The sequence below is a fragment of the Chionomys nivalis genome, chromosome 4 (genome assembly GCF_950005125.1).
Source record: "Chionomys nivalis chromosome 4, mChiNiv1.1, whole genome shotgun sequence".
NCBI lineage: Eukaryota > Metazoa > Chordata > Mammalia > Rodentia > Cricetidae > Chionomys > Chionomys nivalis.
The window spans coordinates 52,127,549-52,146,398 of record NC_080089.1 but is presented as its reverse complement, the minus strand read 5'-3'; the positions used below and the strand labels follow the sequence as shown (position 1 = coordinate 52,146,398).

The following is an 18,850-nucleotide window of genomic DNA, read 5'->3' as shown; positions in this document are numbered from 1 at the left end:
AAGATTATAGCTTCAAATATGGAAATGAGTGTTGCTGAAGCATTTTAGGCTGCGGGACACAAATAGAAGTGTAATGATTGAGGTTGGGTATTTGTGTTATTGAGAGAAATAAATATTTCTTGGATTGCTTCCTTTAGTACAGTATGGGAATTGAAATTTGACATTATTTGTTAAGATCTTTAGAAGTGCTAAGAGTATCAACAGCTTCTTTTGCCATAGTTTAGTTTACAGTCTGCTCTGAGTGTTTATGTAGGGGTTAAATTGAGTATAAAGAATGTTTTACACTTTAGTACTTGGAAATTATAATCAATTATAAAAGAAATGTGAAGAATTTACATAAAACAAGATTTTCCTTCTCTTTTCTTTTACATATGACAACTGTGTATAGAATGTCAATGCTAAAACTTTTAGATAGTAAATTTAAACTGGACTATTTATCCATGTATTCACATTTTAGAATGTGCAGGTAGAACCATGAGAATACATGATACTCAGCCCTCAGGAAAACGGTTTGAGTGATAGTTAGCTGTGAACACGTTTGCATTGAACAAAATGTCTTTTTCCATTTTTTTTTCTTTTTCAATGAGTGATATAACCACATGGTCTTGAAATCAGATGATGAAAATGACTAAATACCCTGCCCTCACTGTTCTTCTATCCTGGTAGCTGCTTACCTTAGTTACCTTTGTCTGGTTGAGACAAGGGCTCACCAGTTCTGCAGGCTGACCTACAACTTGCTGTGTAGTCCAGTGTTGCCTTCAGCTCCTTATTCCTCTGCGTCAGCCTCTTGAGTACAGGCATTGCTGCTTTGCATCAGCATGCAGGCTGCTGTACCTTTCAGTGCGCCTCTATTAAGCAAGGTATTAAATAGTCAAATATATATTTTAAATATTTTTATTCATTTTTATTAAATATGAGAATTTTAAACACTAAAGGTTGAGTAAAATTTGAAAAGAAAAACCACCATGAATATGGGGTATGACTGGATAAAAATTTTTTTTTTAATTAATATTTCCACCTGCTCCCCGTTTCCCATTTCCCTCTCCTCCTCCCAAATATTGCCCCCTCCCCCCACTCGCCTCCCCCTATCCCCACTCCTCTTCTCCACCCCCCACACCATTCCCCCTCCCTTTCGATACTGAAGAGCAGTCCAAATTCTCTGCCCTGCGGGAAGACGAAGGTCTTCTATCTACGTCCAGGAAGGTGAGCGTCTAAACAGGCTAAGCTCCCGCAAAGCCAGTTCATGTATTAGGATCGAAACCTAGTGCCATTGTCCTTGGCTTCTCATCAGCCTTCATTGTCCGCCATGATCAGAGAGTCCAGTTTCAACCCATGCTTATTCAGTCCCAGACCAGCTGGCCTTGGTGGGCTCCCAATAAATCAGATCCACTGTCACAGTGGGTGGGTGCATCCCTCGTGGTCCTGATTTCCTTGCTCATGTTCTCCCTCCTTCTGCTCCTCATTTGGACCTTAAGAGCTCAGATCATTGCTCCAAATTGAGTCTCTGTCTCTACCTCGATCCATCGCCAGATGAAGGTTCTAAGGTGATATGTAAGACATTCATCACTATAGGATAGGGTCATTTCAGGTTCCCTCTCCTCAGTTGCCCAAGGTACCAGCTGGGGACATCTCCCTGGACACCTGCGAACCCCTCTAGAGTCAAGTCTCTTGCCAACCCTAAGATGGCTCCCTTAGTTAGGATATATACTTCACTGCTCCCGTATCCACCCTTCCTATATCCCAACCATCCCAATCCCCCGAGCTCCTCCCATCCTCCCCTTCTCATGTTTCTCATCCCATTTCCCCTTTGCCCCATGCCACCTCACCCGCAAGTTCCCAGTTTTTGCCCTGCAATCTTGTCTACTTCCCCTCTCCAGGCGGATGACTATACGATTTTCTCTGGGTTCACTTTCTTATTTAGCTTCTCTAGGATCACAAATTATATGCTCAATGTCCTTTATTTATGGCTAGAAACCGATTATGAGTGAGTACATCCCATGTTCCTCTTTTTGGGTCTGGGATACCTCACTCAGGATAGTGTTTTCTATTTCCATCCATTTGCACGCAAAATTCGAGAAGTCATTGTTTTTTACCGCTGAGTAGTACTCTAATATGTATATATTCCACACTTTCTTCATCCATTCCTCCATTGAAGGGCATCTAGGTTGTTTCCAGGTTTTGGCTATTACAAACAATGCTGCTATGAACATAGTTGAACAGATACTTTTGTCATTTGATGGGGCATCTCTTGGGTATATTCCCAATAGTGGTATTACTGGATCTTGGGGTAGGTTGATCCCGAATTTCCTGAGAAATCGCCACACTGCTTTCCAAAGTGGTTGCACAAGTTTGCATTCCCACCAGTAATGAATGAGTGTGCCCCTTTCTCCACAACCTCTCCAGCAAAGGCTATCATTGGTGTTTTTGATTTTAGCCATTCTGACAGGTGTAAGATGGTATCTCAAAGTTGTTTTAATTTGCATTTCCCTTATCGCTAAGGAGGTTGAGCATGACCTTAAGTGTCTTTTGGCCATTTGAATTTCTTCTGTTGAGAATTCTCTGTTCAGTTCAGTGCCCCATTTTTTAATTGGGTTAATTAGCATTTTAAAGTCTAGTTTCTTGAGTTCTTTATATATTTTGGAGATCAGACCTTTGTCTGTTGCAGGGTTGGTGAAGATCTTCTGACTGGATAAAATTTTATGTGGGAGGAAGAAACACCATGAAATTGATCACATGCTTCTGCGTTTGGCTTATTTATAAATAGATGTCACTTGTGAGCTTCATGAGTTCCCGAATTTTTAAATGCATGTTTAAAATATTTCAGGATGATAATTTCATGTTAAAAGATAATTCCTTAAGTGAGTTTAGTCTAAATGATTTAGTAGTGCTTCCTCTTAGGAATTAATGACTGCTATTGGGGTCTGGAGAAGTGGTTCAACAGTTTAGAACACTTGCTGCTCTTTCAGAGAAACGAGTTTGATTTCCAGAACCAAGCACCCTCTTGGTGGCTCACAACCATCTGTAACTCTTCCAAAATACCTGCTGCCTCTGCTTGTACAAAGCATGCTCATGGCGACACTCACATTCAGCCAGAAACCTCACACATTAAATAACAAACAAACAGACAAACAAATAAATTTAAGACAATGCATAGTGCATGTTTTGAATGTCCTCAGCCATTGTTCCGTAGGTCTCAGGTTCTTACGTTGGTCCAGTTATTCATTCTCTGTTCTAATACACCTGTCTTTGACTCACGCTTTTGTCTACTAACCACTGGAAGCTATTAAATTCCGTCTGTGACAGAGGTATTGATCTTTTAAAAAGGGGTTTAGAATACTAAGATATAAAGGTCTTTTCATTTAGTTCTTTTGTAACTTAAGTTTTGTTATATTTTTATATTTTAATTTGTATTTAAAAATTAAAAAGAAAGGCTACTTTGTGTGTGTGTGTATATCTATATATCTATATATCTATATATCTATCTATATCATAGATAGATAGATATAGATAGATATATATATATATATCTGTGAACCATGTGTGTACAGTGCTGGTGGAGGCCAGAAACCTGCATTGGATTTTCTGGAACTGGAGTTTCAGATGTTTGTGAGCCTTTGTGTTAGTGCTGGTAACTGACTGAATTGAGGTACTTTGGAAAATCAACAGTAGCCCTTAACAACTGAACTGTCTCTCCAGACCCCAATTGTATTTTGATATGAATAATTCTACATATTTAGAGGCACGGTGTGATGTTTTGTTGTATGTATGCATTACAGAATGATTAACTTTGGCTAACATATCAATCCCTTCAACTTATTATTCTTTGTGGTGTAAACATTTAGAATCCTTACTTATAGAACTTTATTTATTTTTGCCATAGCCACCACTCTATGCAAAAAATTCCTAGAACTTATTATGTCTGAATGAAATTTTGTGTCTTTTGACTAAGAGACCTCCCTCGCTATGTTTTATGTTTCTGTCTGTTTAGTTTTTTTTTATTCCATATCAGTGATACTGTTTTTCTGTGCATGCCTAACTCACTCATCATAATGTCTACAGATTGTCTACATCATAATGTCTACAGACAGATTGTCACAAATGGCATACTGTCCTGCTTCTTGAAGGTTGAATAGTTTTCTATTCTTTACACACATTAAAAAATCCATTCGTTCATTGATGTCACTTTATATGAGTATCAAGATTTTAATTTTTTATTATGGGTAAAAGACTTGTAGAATGATGGTATCATTGAGAGTAGAGCAGCGCTGCTTCTGTGTAGAAACATAAGCAACCCCAACCTTTTTGTGCCTTCTGTAACTGTTTAGGTTATTTATCTATTTTATTTTATTTTATTTTATGAGCCTTCACTGAAATTTTAAACACTGTTTCATTTCTGAGACTTACTGGTAGCTGTGGTCAACAGCTATAGAACATCTTGAAATGTTCATCAGAATAAAGATATAGCAAATGTTATACTCTGACACAGAGACAAGGATTTTGTGATACCAGCCAAAGCTGTTCTTACTGTAATGGGCTGGACATTTGCTCTATGCTCTGATGCCATTTTAGCTCTGCAAAATTACTTGTGTTTTCCTTGATCTCTGCTGTTACAGCTGGTGATATAGAGAAATGACCTCAAAGAAGGCCTCGTTCTCATGGAGTTCTCTGTGAAAGCTTTATTCATTTTAGATTGTGATTTAAAGAGGATGGTCATGTCAGGAAATGGTTCTGGTGCACGTCTGACTCTGTTTCCACTTAGTTATGGACATTAGACAAATAGGGAAGAATTAAAGGGACATTTTAGAAAATCTGATTTGTCGTTGGTACAGAAATGATTTGATATAGAATCTGAGCGGCTTCATTTTAAACCATATGTAATAAGACAAGAGGTAGAGAGGCTGTAATAAACCATCTTAGAAATTGTACCAAGACTAGTAACAGTAGCAAGCGGCAGTTCCTTAACTGGGCTCTGTATTAATGCTTTATATATATCCTGCCATTGCATGCTCACAATTAACTTTTGAATACGAGGGCCAGCCTCCTTCTAGAGTATAAAATTAAGCCTTAGAAGGATCAAGTGATGTGTACAGGTTTCTACCTCTTAACAAATGGAGCCTTTATTAAGGTCCCTGCTACTCTCTTTGCCTCGAACTGTTTAGCTCAAACCATGACACATTGTCTTACACAGCAGGGCAGTTCTGAAGCAAAATAAAAATATAGTAAGTGGGCCTTGGATTTTGGAAAAGCAATGGTGACAAATGCTAGAAGCCATATTTCCAAATAAGTTCAAAGACAAAATAGACATTGTAGTTAGTCACACAGTTTAGGGCCCCAGGCTAGTACTTTTTCCTAAATGATCATTGCATAACAATGTATGTAATAGTATTAGGTCTAGTTTTCAGTGACTGTTGCCAATTAAAAGTCTAGGCAATACTGGAGACTACAAGCCTGCTGACATAGTTATAAGAACTTTTTCTAAGGTTAGAAATTACATCATGAGAGCAAGGGATTACTAAGCATTTGGTATTTAACAGGCATAAATGAGGCTTATTTACATAAGAAAATTCTTTTAGTTCATCAGTTCTGAGTGTTTGAGCTATTTTTTTATCTTCCATTTTTATTTGCTGTTTTATAGAGTAAAAATATTATAAATGCCATGCAGTAGTTGTGTGATAGTTGGTTAGCGTGTAGAATAGTTGGAGACTGGAGTTGAAGAGCTGAGAGCAGAGGTTTCTATTTTCCTATTTCTCTATATCCAGAACCCACCATAAGGGCTGGCTCATAGCAGCTCAGTAAAGATTTAAGCCTTTAACTATGAAGGGAGTGCTTTGTATTCATGCTCTTGTTCCTGTTATTCCAGGCTCTTATATAGAGCCCTGTCCTCTTCATGTTGTATAGACAAAGAGCCATGGAATATGTATACATTCAAGAACCTTGGTTCTGGGGTCCCGAGAGGGGCACAGATTTATAGGGTTTTTTGTTTTAGAGAACAGGGGTTATCTTTGTAAAGTTTTCTAACCACTCTTGAACATTCTTTCTGTTTTTAAATTGAAAATAGATTCCTCTCTCATACAGTACATCCAACCACAGTTTCCCCTCTCTCCATTCCTCCTAACTCTCCACAGCCTTTTCTCTTCCCCAGATCCACCCCCGCCCCCCTCTGCTTCCTCTACAGAAAAGAACAGGCCAAGAGATGACAGCTACTGAGGACAGGACAGTATACAGTAAGACACGGCATAAGCTTGAGACTGGACAAGGTAGCCCAATAGGAGGAAAAGAGTCTCAAGAGCAGGCAGAGACACCCGCTCCCACTCTTAGGAGTCTCGCACAAACACCAAGCTGACAGTCATAGTATGCACAGAGGACCTGGTGTGGAACCATGCAAGCTCCTTGCTGCCCCTTCAGTCTCTCTGAGTCCACATGTGTCCAGCTTAGATGATTCAGTGGGTCATACTCTCCTCTGTGTTCCTTGATCTCTGGGGTGAGGGGACTTGATGGAGACCTCCAGTTTAGACTCTGTCTGCAAGCTGTCTGGTTGTGGGTCTCTGTACCCACTCCAAGTGTGGCCAGAGGAAGTCATTCTGATGATGACTGGACAAGGCACTGATAGCCAAGACTCTGGGCCCTCAAGGCATGTAGGTCATGGCTCTCTCTCATTCTGTGGGTCTCAAGTAAAACAAACATTAATTGGCCACACCCACAAATTCTGTGACACCATTGCCCCAACACATCTTCCAGACAGGACATACTGTAGGTGGAGGGTTTTGTGGCTACATTAGTGTCCAGGTTTTTCTTTTTGTAGCCTGTAGAGTACCTTCTCATGCCAAAAAGATTAAAGTGTAGGGATGAAGACTCTATGCAGGGACCAGCTCGACCTCTCTATGTTCAAAGAAATGTGTAGCTTTTTCTGTGGCAGTGACCCCACCCCGCAGACACTCTTTGGAGAGTGACCTTCTGTTTTAGTGTCAGCCTGGGTTGTTTAGGAATCTCCATGGGACCTCCTTGGCTAACAACTCAACCAAATGTAACCAAGTTCCACACTGGAAACTTGCCTGGCTACAAAGATGGCCAGTTTAGATCTGTCCTCCAGTACTAGGGGTCCTCACAAGGGTCACATAGATTCCAGGACGTTTCCACTACACCGGGTTTCACCCCCCACCCTCCAATGCTCCCCAGTTCCAGCCATCTCCTTGCACACTTTTCCCTGCCCACTTGGTCCCTCCTGCTCTTGTCACCACCCCACCCACAGTCCACCTGCAGAATCTGTTTCCCCTTTCCAGGGAGAGCCGTGACCCCGCCGCCCCCCCCCCCCCCCACACACACACAAACAGCCCTTCTATCAACCTATCCTCTTTGGATTTGTGGGTTATAGCTTTATTATCATTTATCTAACCACTAATATCCATTTATAAGTGAATTATATACCATATTTTATCTTTCTGGGTCTGTGTTACCTCACTCAGGATAATTTTTTTTTCCAGTTCCCATCCCTGCAAATTTCATGTCTTTTTTTAAACCTCTGAGAAACACTCCCTTGTGTAAATATACCTCCTCCCTTTTCCCTTTCCCTTTCCGTCTCCTCCCCTTCCCTCCTCTCCCCTCCCTCCTTTCCTCTTTTGTTTTTTTTCAGACAGGGTTTCTCTTTAACAGCCCTAGCTGTCCTAGAACTTGTTCTTTAGACCAGGCTGGCCTTGCACTCACAGAGATCTGCCTGATGGTGGGCCGCGGTGGCCTTTAATCCCAACACTCTGGCTGCAGAGGTAGGAGGATCTCTGTGAGTTCAAGGCCAACTTCCTCTAGGAGAGCTAGTTCCAGGACAGGTTCTAAAGCTATAGTGAAACAAAACAAAAAAGATCTCAAAGTAGTTTTGATTTGCATTTCCCTGATGGCTAAGGAGGCTGAACATTTTCTTAAGTGTTTCTCGGCCATTTGAGATCCCTCTATTGAGAATTCTGTTTAGATCTGTGTCCCAGTTTTTTTTATTGGATTGTTGGTTTTTTAATGTCTAGTTTCTTGAGTTCTTTATATATTTTAGATATTAGCCCTCTATTGGATGTGGAGTTGGTAAAAATCTTTCCCAACTTTTTCCCAACAAATTGACAGTGTCCTTTGCCTTATAGAAGCTTTTCAGTTTCTTGAAGTCCCATTTATTGTTGATCTTAGTGCCTGAGTTATTGGTGTTCTGATCATAAAGTGTGCTCATGTGTTGAACATACTTTCACTGAGCTGGGTTCTCCCTCACACCCTCGATAAAGAGGTGACTGCAATGGTGAGGTGACAGTAGATACCCCTTCTGGTCCCGTGCGGTAGCTGGGAACTCTGTTCTGCAGCAGACTGTCAGGGCTGACTGACATCCATTCAGATGGCTTGTACTCTGTTCTGCAGCAGACTGTCAGGGCTGACTGATATCCATTCAGATGGCTTGTACTCTGTTCTGCACCAGACTGTCAGGGCTGACTGACATCCATTCAGATGGTTTGTGCTCCCTTCATGTGCTGAAAAACGAGATTCATTTCTAAATCTCAAAATCCCTGTGTATGACCATAGAGTAAAACAAGCATGATGCCTTGCCCTGACTGTTGACCGAATCCATATTTCGTGGTTCCTGCTTTTTATGCAAGGTGAGGGCCCAGAGTTTCTGAGATGTCAAAGAGGGATAGTAGTTATCAAGTTAGTATTTTGTACCTTGAATTGCGATTTTCTGTTTTCTTCTCCTTGTGAATTTTACTTTTATTATTGAATTTCATGCCTTCCTTTTACTTAATCACTTGTAGCATGGCAGAACTAAAGATAAAATTCTTTTTGCATGGTATAAAATGGTTTTTGGTATCAGTATGTTCTCAAAAACGACATTAAAAGGTAATTTATTAAACTATATAACCTACATTAAATTAAGGGAGACCTCAGTTATTGAACATAATACAGTTGAGTATCATTTGTACCTAGTCTAGCGGTTTGTCTTTGGTGTCATCACAAGCTCTTAAGTAACGGTTCTTTCCCGTTTCAGAAAGGGAACAGGCACTTCTCGTGTCTATTTCCAAGTCCTGGATTTACTGTCATTCTAACTCCTGTCCTGCTTTTCAGTTTGAAGCCCATTTCCTTTATCTAGAATGCTAATAGCTTTTTATGAAAGAGGAGCTCCAGGTAGGAGAATAGCAGTATGTGAGTGATACAAAGGATGCAAAGTTTTCTAATAAGTTATTTTAAATTGTTTTTTCTTTGTTTTGCCCAAATATTGAAGGATAACTGTTCTTTAATGTGCACCCCAACACCCCTCACATGCGCTTTCATGTCTTGGTCTTCTGACTTCACTTCCATTTCTGTGGATCTCTTTTCTATCTGATGTCAGTAGAGGAAAATGTCAAAGGAAATACTGGGTTTGCATGTACATTGAATTTTAATGACTCACAAGCCTAACCTTTTTCCAATTATTATATTATCCGTGCCTCACACAAGTGCATTATGGGGTGGGGAGCACGCACCCATGGCCTGTTTGTTGAGATCAGAGGACAGCTTGGTGGAGTAGGTTCTCTCCTGCCACCTTTCTCTGTGTTCTGGGAATGGAACTCAGGCCACCAACTTATATAGTAAGTACTTTTGTGTTCCCCACCCTGACCTTTAAAATACCATTTTGAGGTTGGTGAGATGGGTCAGCAGCTAAGAACACATACCTACTCTCGTAGAGGACTCGAGTTTTGTCTTCAGTGGCTCATATCAGATGATACACTGTCATCTTAAATTATAGGTCCAAGGATTAGATCTCCTCTTCTGGGTTCTTTCTGTAGGCTCCTTGACTACGTGCACCTGCCCTCCAGCCCAACACATTCATATACACATAATTAAAAGCAAACCAAATATTAATAAAATAGAATAAAATCTAGGAAAAGTAATGGAATAATTTTTGAGATTTGCTGACAGTACATATTTTTCTGTTATAGATAATATAGCTTGATCAAAGGCCCAATGATCAGGGTTTTTCTCGTGCAGACACATCAATGCAACGTTGAAGTTCATTTTCAGGTTCTTTATTTTTGAGGCTGGGTTTCTCTATGTAGTCCTGACTGTCCTGGAACTTGCTCTGTTTGCTCTGTAGACCAGACTGGCCTCGAACTCAGAGATCTTCCTGCTTCTGCCTCCCAAGTGCTGAGATTAAAGGTGTATGCCACCACCACCTGGTCCATTTTTTTCAGATAGGGAAAGGCAGATTATTGGATAATTAAGATAAAAATTTGTGTGATCATAATTGTAAATTATTTGTTTCTTTTGAATAAAGGGCCTGACAAGAATTAAGTACATAAAATATTGTCAGGAGAAAATAACATTGAAATAAAAATACTTGATTATTAATAAAACAGTACCTTTTGTACATAATGGTAAGAGAAGACGTGGTATATGACCCTACAAGGTAAACAATGAAGGAGTGTGGAACAGTAATGTGCCAGAATTGATGACACGGGTTTTCACAGATGCAGGAGAGTCTTAGGCACATCACTCACTGTATTTATGCCTTAAGTCAAGTGACCTAATTATATTGATTGCCCATCTTTTCACCTATAAAATTAGGAGGGAATTTAGCTCACAAGTCCTGATGCATTCTTTAAAAGTGACATATGCAAATTGCCTAGCACATTCTGATAATTTAGAGTTACTACTTTGTCAAGAAAATAATGGTAATAGTAACATGCAAATAGACAAACATTTTTATGAAAATATAATAGTTTTTATTCACGTTTTAGTTATTGAATGTCTAATGTAGCTATAGGTTTGAGTTAAGCAGAAAAACTTAAACCATTTCAATATTATTGAATATTATAGAGTATATTGTTATTTTAATGTTCTTTAGGTTAGGAATACTTTTTGGGTAGCTACTAATATTAAATTGTCGTGTTATTTAGGGAGGAAAAAAGACAAAATTACAAATATATCTACAAGCTAAGACAGCTTGCAAACTAGAAAATTAGCAGGAATTTTTAATTTTTTTCTTTAATATTACTTCATTCTGTTGTATTTTAGTCTGATGCTGGTCAAAGAATTAGTGACTGGTACTAACTGTATAAAAGTTTTGGTATAAGATGTTTAGAAACTGTATCTGTTTCCCTTTTCTCCCTCTGCAAATCCCTAGAAACCTTGTCATCCCTTTTATTCCCACTAGGAAGCAGGTCAGTGACAGCTGTGTGCTTGTGTGTGTGGGCTGGGTTGCTTGTCTGAGATGGCTGTGTATAGGATGGCTGGCCTAGACTTCCTGTCCTCCTGCTGAGTCATCTCTGCTGAGCTCACAGACACGAGTCACCATATGCTGTTCAAGGGTAGAATTTGATATGAACTAGTGCTTCGGTTGGGTGCCCTCAAAAATTGTGTTTTATTCTAAACTTCTAAAATCATATCTTTAAATTCTTTAAATATTTTTCTTTTTTACTAGCACATGTAGGAAAGCTCTATAGACTTGGCACACAGAAACCATTGTTGAGATTAGTCTGTTTATAACTGTGAACTTGTGATAATATGCAAATCAGTCTTTCTGAGTTTTTATTTCTTCATCTCACCTCTTTGTTCCTTTGACTTTGATTTCTAGAGCTTCCAAATAATCTAGAATGTTCTTTTATAATTGTAGTGATCTTGCTACTATAGTTGTGTGTGTAGGTCAGAGAAGCAAAGGAGTAATTAATCACAGGAACGGTGGCGCAGTGATCGGCATGAGCGATCTGACACATGCCTAGTAGCCGTGTGATTTTGAGGTTTTATAGTTTCCCTTAGAAGCTAGTTTCCTCGGTTTTTTTTTTCTATAGATTTCATCTGTTGTCCAATTAGAAACTATTTAAACTGCATCTAAAAGCTCCATTACTACCTTTTGGTATTAATTAGTATTTATTATCCACATAAAGAATTCTATAAGCCTTGTCAAGATATATATGTAATTCCATTATTAGACTATATCCCTGAGAACAAGGGAAACAACCATGAGTGTATTTTTCTTTCCTTTTGTTCTAGTAGGTGGCATTAGTTGTACACCAGTCATATATTAGACATTGTACTTACAACCTGTATGTAATTATATTATCCAATGTATATTATTATACATTATTATAACATAATGTATATTATTCAATACATGCTTCAAATTTTTTCCTTTTACTCTGAGCATGAAATTGCAAGTAACTAAAAATTATGTTGTGTGTAATGATGGAATTGATGCATGATTCCTGATGAATGATTCCTGTTTACTAATTAAGAATTGTTATGCCAGTTCCATTGTAGGTATTCTGTAAATATTTGTTGAAAAAGAAATGTGAAGTATTGCCCTCAGTTTGCTTTACAAAGTAAAATTGAAGACCATGTGTGCTGCTTAACGCTTAATATCTAGGAGTTATGCTTCTAATTTACTTTCTCTTCCTGTAGGAAAGACGGCTAAAAGAAAGAGAAGCCAGAAGAGAAGCCAACAAAAGACAAACAAAGGTAAGGAGGTGTGTTTTGTGTGTGTTTCAATTAGAATCTTCATATCTTAATTTTGTTTTTGTTTCTCAAAAAACACGTCAGCTAAGGTATTTGACAAAGAGAACTTGCAATCTTTTGTAATATTGAAATTAATTTAAATCCTTATTTTCAATTTCCATTTATTTTTATGTTCATTTTTATATCAGGGTATTCAGATTTAATTGGATTTGAGCCCTAGTGGCCTATTGTTTACTTTCTCATTTATTTGTTTTTCTTTATAAAATATTAAAAATGCTAGTTTGCAATCTGGATTGCTTGACTCCTCTGACCACCTTTTCTATTAAATATAGAAGACAATTGACTTTGAGGACCAACTCTGGCAGGATTAGCATACCTGTCATTTTTAGACTGAAAATATAGCTCATTTGTGCTCAGTTGGATAATCGGATAATAGATTACTGTGAGAACATTGGTTGCTTCACTTCACCTTTGAAAATCTAGATGAAACATTCTATAAGCTTTAGTGTACCTCACAAACATGGATAGTTTCCCTGGAATATGTATGTAAAGTTATAAGCGCCATCCATATACAGCTATGTTCTTTAATATGGCATGGTTAACACTGAAACAGTTTCAGCTCCTGCCTTCTGAGGACATTTAATAGAAATGATTTCCTAGACCCAGGGCCAAATACTGAATACCATTTCTCTTGCTGTATGTGCTATGTCTGACTAGCCATGATTTTTTTTCTTGGCAGTTAGCAAAGATCTGATTCTCTTGAGTAAACCCATAACACAACGTTCTTTGCCCTGCCCCCTCCCATACTGGCCATAACACTTAGATGATCACTCTAGTTGTAGTTTTGAAGTGGGAAGCAGCTACACTATAGTGTTAGAGGAAAAGACTGCATTGGTTCACTATTAAAGAGCCCTCTCTGCAAACGTGTCTGAAATGAAAGCTCTAGAATGTGCAGCCTGACTATTTAGGCTTCTGCGTATGTTTATCATGCAAGGTTAAAGTGTCATGGCCTGGAAACTGGATCATTGGAACTGTACTGGATAAATACAAGTAAAAAAGAAAATCTTACCCTTCATGAAAACAGTTGGCGTTATGTGTATTTCGTGTTCAGTGTTAAAGTAAACCCATTTTGTTTTACTAAGAAGCCTTCATTTCCACATAGGAAAGAAAGTCATGTTACTTCTTCCTTTGTTTTTACATTTGTATGTAGAGTCCGTCTTTGTATTTGTGGGCTCCATATCTTAGAGCTTTCTGTCTGTAGACCAGAAGTGTGGTTAACCCTGCATCTGTAATGAACATGGACAGATTTTTTTCATTAGTGTTTTAAAGAGTTTATTTTTGTTGATGTACTTGTTTGTGGTGGTGTGGAGGGAGGTGCACGTGCGTGCAGGTCTCCTGGAGTTGGAGCTACCTGATGTGGGTTCCATGGCAGAGTAAAGTCTTATAACCACTGAGCCATCTCTTCAGCCTTTGCCATTGTTTTTACAAAAAGAATTTCAAAATTACATATAGCTTACGTAGTATTGGGCATTGTAACTCTGGCATGATTTAAAGTATAGGAACTTGGACATTTTCAGGTTTGGGTATTGAGGGTAAATAAGGTTCTTGTCTTGGAAATAATTTCCCTTGAGTCTTGAGAGAAGACTACTTAGTATGTTTTTTTTTTTTTATATTTATTGATGCCGTGTGCTTGCTGTTTCATAATCGACTGAATTTTAAGGAATTATTTTCACTTATTAGCCTGCTTCTGGATTCCTTTTCTTTAATCCCTCTGTAGATGTTGTTTGTGTTTTGTTTTGATCCTATTTCTGTTGTGGAAATCAACTTATAGCCTGCTGTTAAGATTTTCTTTTAAAGCTGATCTCAAATGTGAACTTTCTGGCGAAAACCCGCCTTTCTTCTTTTTTATGTTTTTCCTGTGGTGTTTTTTTTTTTTTTTTTTTTTTTTTTACAACCAGGAAACAAGAGGCTTTCTTGTCAGGAGAAGATGTTTTACAGCCATGAAGACTGTGCCGAGTGAGCATAAGTAAAGGGGGAAGGCTGTGCCAGTGATGAATTCTTCTGATCAGCCAGGACCCTTAGTAACCACTTACAGTCACTGTGAATAGTTGAGAAGCCCAGAGCCCTCTCCTTTGAGTGGTGTTGCTATAGGGCTGAATGGCACTTTATAACCATGTTTCTCACATTCCCCAGTATACTGTGGTAAAATGAAAGTATAGTGAATCTCTCAGAAACTTGATAATATTATTTTGAACAAGTTTTTATCTATGGTCTGTTGAAAGAAGAATATGAGAGCGAAATTATCATGATGACTTCCTGAGTACGCAAAAGTTAGTGATTTGGGAGATACAGATTTTTAAAATTACATATATATTTATTTTATTGGTATCTGTGTGCATGTGTATGCACACATATGTGAAGGTCAGAGGACAAGTTGCTGGCGTTCTCTCCTTCTACCACGTGAGTTCTGGATTGAACCAGATTGTTAGACTTGTCAAACATCTTTACCCATTGAGCATTTTACTGACCCAAGATATAGATCTTTTACATATGACAAGTTTCCGTATAAAGAAGTACTGAACAACAGGACTGCTTCTGTTTAATCTAACAAAATGATAAATAGTTGTTGTGGTGATCAACAGAGCACATCGGTTCTGGAGTTATGACAAGCTGTATGGGATATACAGCCCTATCTCATTGTTTAGCTAGGTTTCCTGTTGCTCTGGTGGCTGGTCACACGTGCTAACTGTAATATCTGATGGCTGGGAGGAGTTTTTCATTTATATAAAGAAAAAGATAAACAGTGTGAAAACTTGAGGAGCATCTTCATATTTCTCAGGGCTCTGGTAATTTTTAAAAAGAAGTAGGATTTCTTAAGTACAAGTGTGATGCTGATGAAATAGGAATTGGCGATAAAGGAACAAAAAGAGCAGCTTAGACTAACACTGGAAAGTAACATGTTGAAATTTAAAACAATTCATACATTTTGAGGTTGAAGTTCTATAAGCATTATAAATCTTTCTAGTTTTGTTGCTGGGATGCTTAGTTTACTTGACAATAATGTTTTGTTTTGTTTTCCCCAAGACAGGGTTTCTCTCTAGCTTTGGAGCTTGTCCTGGAACTAGCTCTTGTAGACCAGGCTGGCCTCGAACTCACAGAGATATGGGATTAAAGGCATGCGCCACCACCTCCTGGCTGACAATGGTGGTCTTAAGAATAGTTTACCCAGCAGGTAAAGGCAAATAAAAGCAGGGAATAGAGGAGAAAAAAAGGTTAAATAAAAGACAGGTGTAGAGAAGAATATTATGGAAAAAAAGCAGGAAGAGCTGAGGAGAAAGAAAAAGATTTACTAAGAATAAGAAAGTGCATGCAGCAGCAGACTCAGCTCAGACAGAAAGTACATAGGGAGAAGTTTCTCCACACTCGAACAGAGCTCACCAACTGACAGTAGCGGTCAAGAGATGGGCCTGAGCCCGAACTCAGAGACCAACCTTTGCAGCCTGTATCTTCCTCTGCCTCTGAAGCTCCAGACACCTGCTTTTCATTCACAGGCTGTCACTCTGGCAGCATGACGAATACTTACTTAGGGTGTCTTGAAAGTATGAGAAAAGGCCCTGTACCTGTACACATCTCAGTGCCTGTGTTTGCTTCCTATATTCCCAACACAGTTGGGAAACACCCTCAGCTTGAACTGTAGCAACCCCAGGGATTATGAGTTTGGGAGTTTGGGCAGGGTGAGTTAACCTGTCTAGCCCACAGACTGCAAAGCTAAATGTGGCCACCAGAGGCCATTGACATATCAGAGAAACTATTAACGTGAAAATAATCTGACTGGCATTATAACACCTGTCAAATGCAAACACCAACATATGCCATAGAAAAGAGTTGGTCTCTTAGTTCGGTTTCTGCTGCTGTGATGGAGGCCATGACTAAAAGCAACTTGGGAAGGAAAGGGTTTATTGCAGCTTACAGCTGTAGGGCATTTTGAAGGAAGTCAGGGCAGAAAATTAAGTCAGAAACCTGGAGACAAAAACTGATGCAGATGCCATGGAGGAACACTGCTTACTGGTTTACTCCTAATGGTCTACCTGCTTTTTTTTTATACAACCCAGGATCACCTACCCAGGGGTTGTCCCACCCAAAATGATCTGGCCATCCCATATCGTCATTAATCAAGACAATACCCCACAGACTTGCCAAACAGGCCAATATTACAGAGGCATATTCAAATTTACACCCTCCAACCCCCACCATATATATGATTGGCTGGCAGTTTCCAATTTTCAAAGACCCAGAAAAAAACTTCTATAAAGTGTAATGAGTGTGTGTGTGTAAGGGGTGGGGATTATGATGCTTCCTTTTTTTGTACAAGGTTTTAGAGCAGTTCACTTAGAAATCAGATGACTCATTTTAAGGAACTGTCTATATTAGTAACTGAGTATATTGGAATGAGGTATTTTTGCTTCCCTAAATGACAAAGTAGTTTTACTGTATTACATGTAAAATTTTTGGGTAGTCTGCTCAGTAAATTTCCCAAAGAGATGAATGTAGTTGTGAATGCCTTAATTCCAGTAGTGTTAGAGAATCAGGACTTCAGAGTCATTCTCAGCTACATAATGAATTTGAGACCAACCTGATTACACAAGACCTTGTTTTTTAAGGTTCCCTAAATAAAGTCATAAGAAATATCCAAGCCAACAGTTGTGCAGATTTAGATTTACTGTAGAAACAAAAGCATGAACAACAAAGCAACATGACTTCTCCAAAATACCATAGCTTTTCAACTTCGTAATTCAAAGGTACTGAAAGAAGTAGTGCTGGGTGGAGATTGCAGGTTTCCGAATAAGAATGATCAGTGAGTTACTTCAAAATAGATACAAGTGAATAGATATTCATCAACAGAAGAAAAAGCAGAAAAAAAAATGGAACTTCAGCAATATGAATTAAAATAGTTATAACTATGGAAGGAAAAAAATTCATCAAGGAAATTGAAATGAAAAACCAAAAGAAGTAGGAAATGGGGCCTGAAGAGATGGCTCCTTAAGAGCACTTGTCACAGAGGCCTCGAGTTCAGTTTTCGTCCCCCATGGCGGTTTACAGACCATCTATAACTACAGTTTCAGGGCTATGAGGTCTTCTTCTGACTCCCATAGGCAGCGGGCTTAATTGTCAAGAAGACAATGGAAACTTAAAACAAAGCTGGCATGGCTATTCTGATACTTGATAAATTTCAAAGCAAAATTACTCAAAAGTGGTTTATTCAGCAAGATGATATTACATGTGCTCTGAATAGTGAATATTTCATAAAACAAAAATTAATGAGTGTATAAAAGGTCTGATATAATTCCTGGTATAGTAATAGTGAGTGATTTCAATATATATATTTATATATATACTTTTATAGATAGGTCATCCAAACCTAAAATCAATAACAAAATGTAACCCTCCAAAATCAAACCATAGAATATCTCAAATGGACCTAATAGGTATCTGCAGAATATTTTATTTGGTCAGAAACAATCACCCAATGATGTTAAATGATAACTGAGTGTACTGTAGTTTGGGTTTATTGACAGTTAAAATGCAGAGTAGTTTTTAGTATTCAGTACAAAGCTTACAGTTATATGGTATATAAACAGAAACATCTATATTCCTAATAGAATCCAAGACACACACACACACTCAGAGAGAGAGAGAGAGAGAGAGAGAGAGAGAGAGAGAACTGATCTCTCATCAAAAGAAGTCAAGGTTCTGCCTTTAATCTTTAAAACAAGAAGAAGTTCAGTGGGAAATGAAAACATACTGAACATAGCTTTGTAGTGATTATTAAAAGTCATTCTTGGTTTTGAGGTGGGTGATAAGGGTAAATGATTTTCTATTTTTAAGAATTTATGGGATCTACTGCAGGTTTGTGGAAAAGACATTTGGGAATACATTTTTTGCTCTTTGTTACATGTGGGCTATAGAGTGACAAAGCTTTATTGTTTCTTCCTTGTAAGCCATAAAGACTTTTGTAGGAGAGCACCATAAACTAGTGCCCCAAAGACTCTAAAGTTAGTAACTGGAGAAATTTCTCCCTGCACGTAATCATGTCTCTAAGAAGAATTTGTTTTTTTTCTTTCTGACATGGTATTTTGTGCATTTGTTTATTTATTTTCTATGTTTTTTTTGACCTTCTAAGAAATTATAGATAAAAATACTTAGAAACTAAAATTTTATTGCTGTTATTATTATCAACTATAAATGATTCATCTTTGGTGTATTTTCTTTGGGGAAAAGATATTGACAGGTCTCAGTAATGTTTTATGAAGATTTTTTTTTCTTTTTCATGTTTTTGTTATTGATGTATTTCAGGATTGAAAGGTTTCTTTACTTGAAGAGAACTCTTGAATTTGTTATT

At 38.2% G+C, this 18,850-nt stretch overlaps 1 protein-coding gene across 2 annotated transcripts in view; it reads left to right on the top strand.

The window, feature by feature from the left end:
• Ddx10 (DEAD-box helicase 10) overlaps positions 1-18,850 on the top strand; it is a 167,358-nt gene that overhangs the window by 87,755 nt on the left and 60,753 nt on the right. For both annotated transcript variants that reach the window (XM_057768914.1, XM_057768913.1), the window contains exon 16: positions 12,397-12,453. In XM_057768914.1, coding sequence (XP_057624897.1) covers positions 12,397-12,453 — 57 coding nt within the window. The remainder of the gene's footprint in view (positions 1-12,396; positions 12,454-18,850) is intronic.